The sequence below is a fragment of the Molothrus ater genome, chromosome 1 (genome assembly GCF_012460135.2).
Source record: "Molothrus ater isolate BHLD 08-10-18 breed brown headed cowbird chromosome 1, BPBGC_Mater_1.1, whole genome shotgun sequence".
Classification (NCBI taxonomy): Eukaryota; Metazoa; Chordata; class Aves; order Passeriformes; family Icteridae; genus Molothrus; species Molothrus ater.
This window is the reverse complement of record NC_050478.2, coordinates 48,296,368-48,298,743: the sequence shown is the minus strand read 5'-3', so window position 1 is coordinate 48,298,743 and position 2,376 is coordinate 48,296,368. Positions and strand designations below refer to the sequence as shown.

The window sequence follows — 2,376 nt, the reverse complement described above, 5'->3', positions numbered from 1 at the left end:
TGCTTTCTAGAGAGAAGATAAAAAGAGTAGCTTGTGAAAGTGGAATCTTACTGGCCTGCAAAAGCCAGACAATGCTGTAGACTAATAGAGGCATGCCATAAACTCACCAGTCTTCCTAGCTCAGGGAAATCCCATCACAGTTTTCCTTCTCTCAAAAGCCAGTATTGACAGACTGCAGCTGGACTTCCTGGTAGCTCACAGTTCAGTGTGCTATTCCTGCTATGAAGCACAACATATCCAGGCAGCACATTGTTGTTAAAGCCAAAAAAGACCTCGTTGTATAGGAGCAGTTTATGGTCTTTATCAAGGTCGTAGTTTTGGATGTAATACACTCTGAATACATGATGAGGCATAAAGCAGACTAATGTTACCAAGATGAAGAAGAAACTCTTTGCCTGAGCCCTGAATTCCACGTGAGAGTTAACGTCAGGCCAGTATTTCACGGCTACTCTGTAGATGACAGTCAGCTGGATGGCGGTGAGCACAGCACACACTGCCACCAGCACCCCAACCAGGCAGTAGTTCGTGATCACCATGTGCGCCTCCAGCAGCTCCCTGTGGAACTGGAAGCACTCGCAGGGGTGGTACGTCTTGGAGGTGCCGTAGTAGGAGAGGAGGACGGGCGTGACCACCAGCGCTCCCAGCAGCCAGCCTGCCCCCACCCAGGCCGCCGTGTAGCACTTCCGAAGCTCCAGGCGGAGGAGGCGCGCCATGATGATGGCCGCATACAAGGCGAAGGTGGCGTACATGTGCAGGTAGATGATGGCGCTCACCAGCCGGCAGGCGAACCTCCCGAACTTCCACTCCCCCAAAATGTAGTAGCTGAGGCGGAAAGGGATGCTGAGGAGCATGAAGCTGTGCAGCACCAGGAGGCTGATGATCATGATGGTCATCACGGATTGGGATCTCCTCTGGAACAACTGCTGGGACATCATGATGACCCCAAGGGTGCCGCCAGCCAGGTTGATGATGTACAGGACTATCAGAACAGCGTGGAGTTTCTCTGAGGAGTGCGGCACTGTGTCATTGGAGGAATGGTTCTGTTGGGTTATGCAGCTGTTAAGCATCCTCATAAGCTCCTCTTTCAAAGGTTACTGAAAAGGAAAAATAGGAGAGAAACATTTTTCTTTGTTTTTTCCTTTATTGTTAACTGGAATATCACAGATTCCTAAAGAGACACTACTGAATTGCGTGTGAAATTACATTATTCCACGTAGCTTACAGCCTTATAACTGTTGTGATCCTGTATATGACAGCAATAACCCGTGCCTCTCAGGGTTTAAACTTCATTTTACATAATTATGAATGAGATTTTGATTTCCTAAACTGCATTCTAGGATTTTTTTTTTTAATTATTTGCCTCTAGATTCAGCCATTTGTAATAACGAAGACACTGTTTGTAAATTGTGCAAGTTTTATCTGAACTCATAAAGCTTAAATTGAAGGTGGGAAAATACTGAAATATAAAGATGTCATACCTATCATGTGTGGATACTCTGTGATGACACCTGATCCATCTTTTTAGCGTCTTGCTGGATGGGTACAAAATACACATAAATAGCAACAGTTTGTTTCTAGATACATGGAGCAAATTGAAAATAAAGGTTTGCAGATGAAAATTCAATTTCTTCTTCCTTCATCTGCAAGTATTTTTTGCTACAGAATTTTACCTGAGATACTCCGCTATGAAAAGTGATGAGAAGATGAAAATTAATTTGGGAATGGTCTTCTGAAAGATATAATTCTTTTGGCACTTGTTGAACATAGCCACATACAGCTGCATTCTTATTTAGACTTAACTCAAAATGCAGACTTGTATACAGATTTGTGTACAAATATACAGGGATAGCTCACGAGGTAGATAGATAGTTTGCTTATGAAATTCATCCTTACCTTAGATAGAGTTTTGAAAGAACAAAGTAAGAGCTAAAAATTATTTCTTAAAAAAGTAGCATCTTCTCTGTCTGGTTCCTTTGAAGTTTGAAATCAGTAGACTTGTTTTAACCAGCAGTTCTTAATTCTTTGCACTCATCTTTAAAGTGATAGACTGCAACAGCAAAACATTTTCAGAGAAACTTCTTATTTATGAAGCATCAGGCAAAACATCTTTAGAAAGCCAAGATCCATATAAACCTTTCTGTTCACCTGCTTTTGAAATTTATGACCTTAAAGTATTTAAATGCTTAAAATTGTTTTCCCACCTAATATTCCCAAGACAAGCACAAGAAATTTCCCAGAAACTTTGCTACACCAAAAGTTTTTTAAAGCAACTCATTTTCCAAAGTATATTGTTAATATTTCAAATTGGCTTTGAAAGTGTACAAGTTTTAGTTGCTCTAGACAGCATAATTACAGTTTAATTACAGCACTTTATAT

The 2,376-nt window shown here is 41.2% G+C and overlaps 1 protein-coding gene across 1 annotated transcript; it reads right to left on the bottom strand.

Moving 5' to 3' along the window:
• Positions 1–202: 202 nt before the first annotated feature.
• On the bottom strand, positions 203–1,067 carry LOC118696483 (probable G-protein coupled receptor 141). The gene is given in 2 exon segments (XM_036398645.1): positions 203–268; positions 270–1,067. Coding segments are annotated over 2 exon segments (864 nt in total).
• Between the last annotated feature and the right edge of the window lie 1,309 nt (positions 1,068–2,376).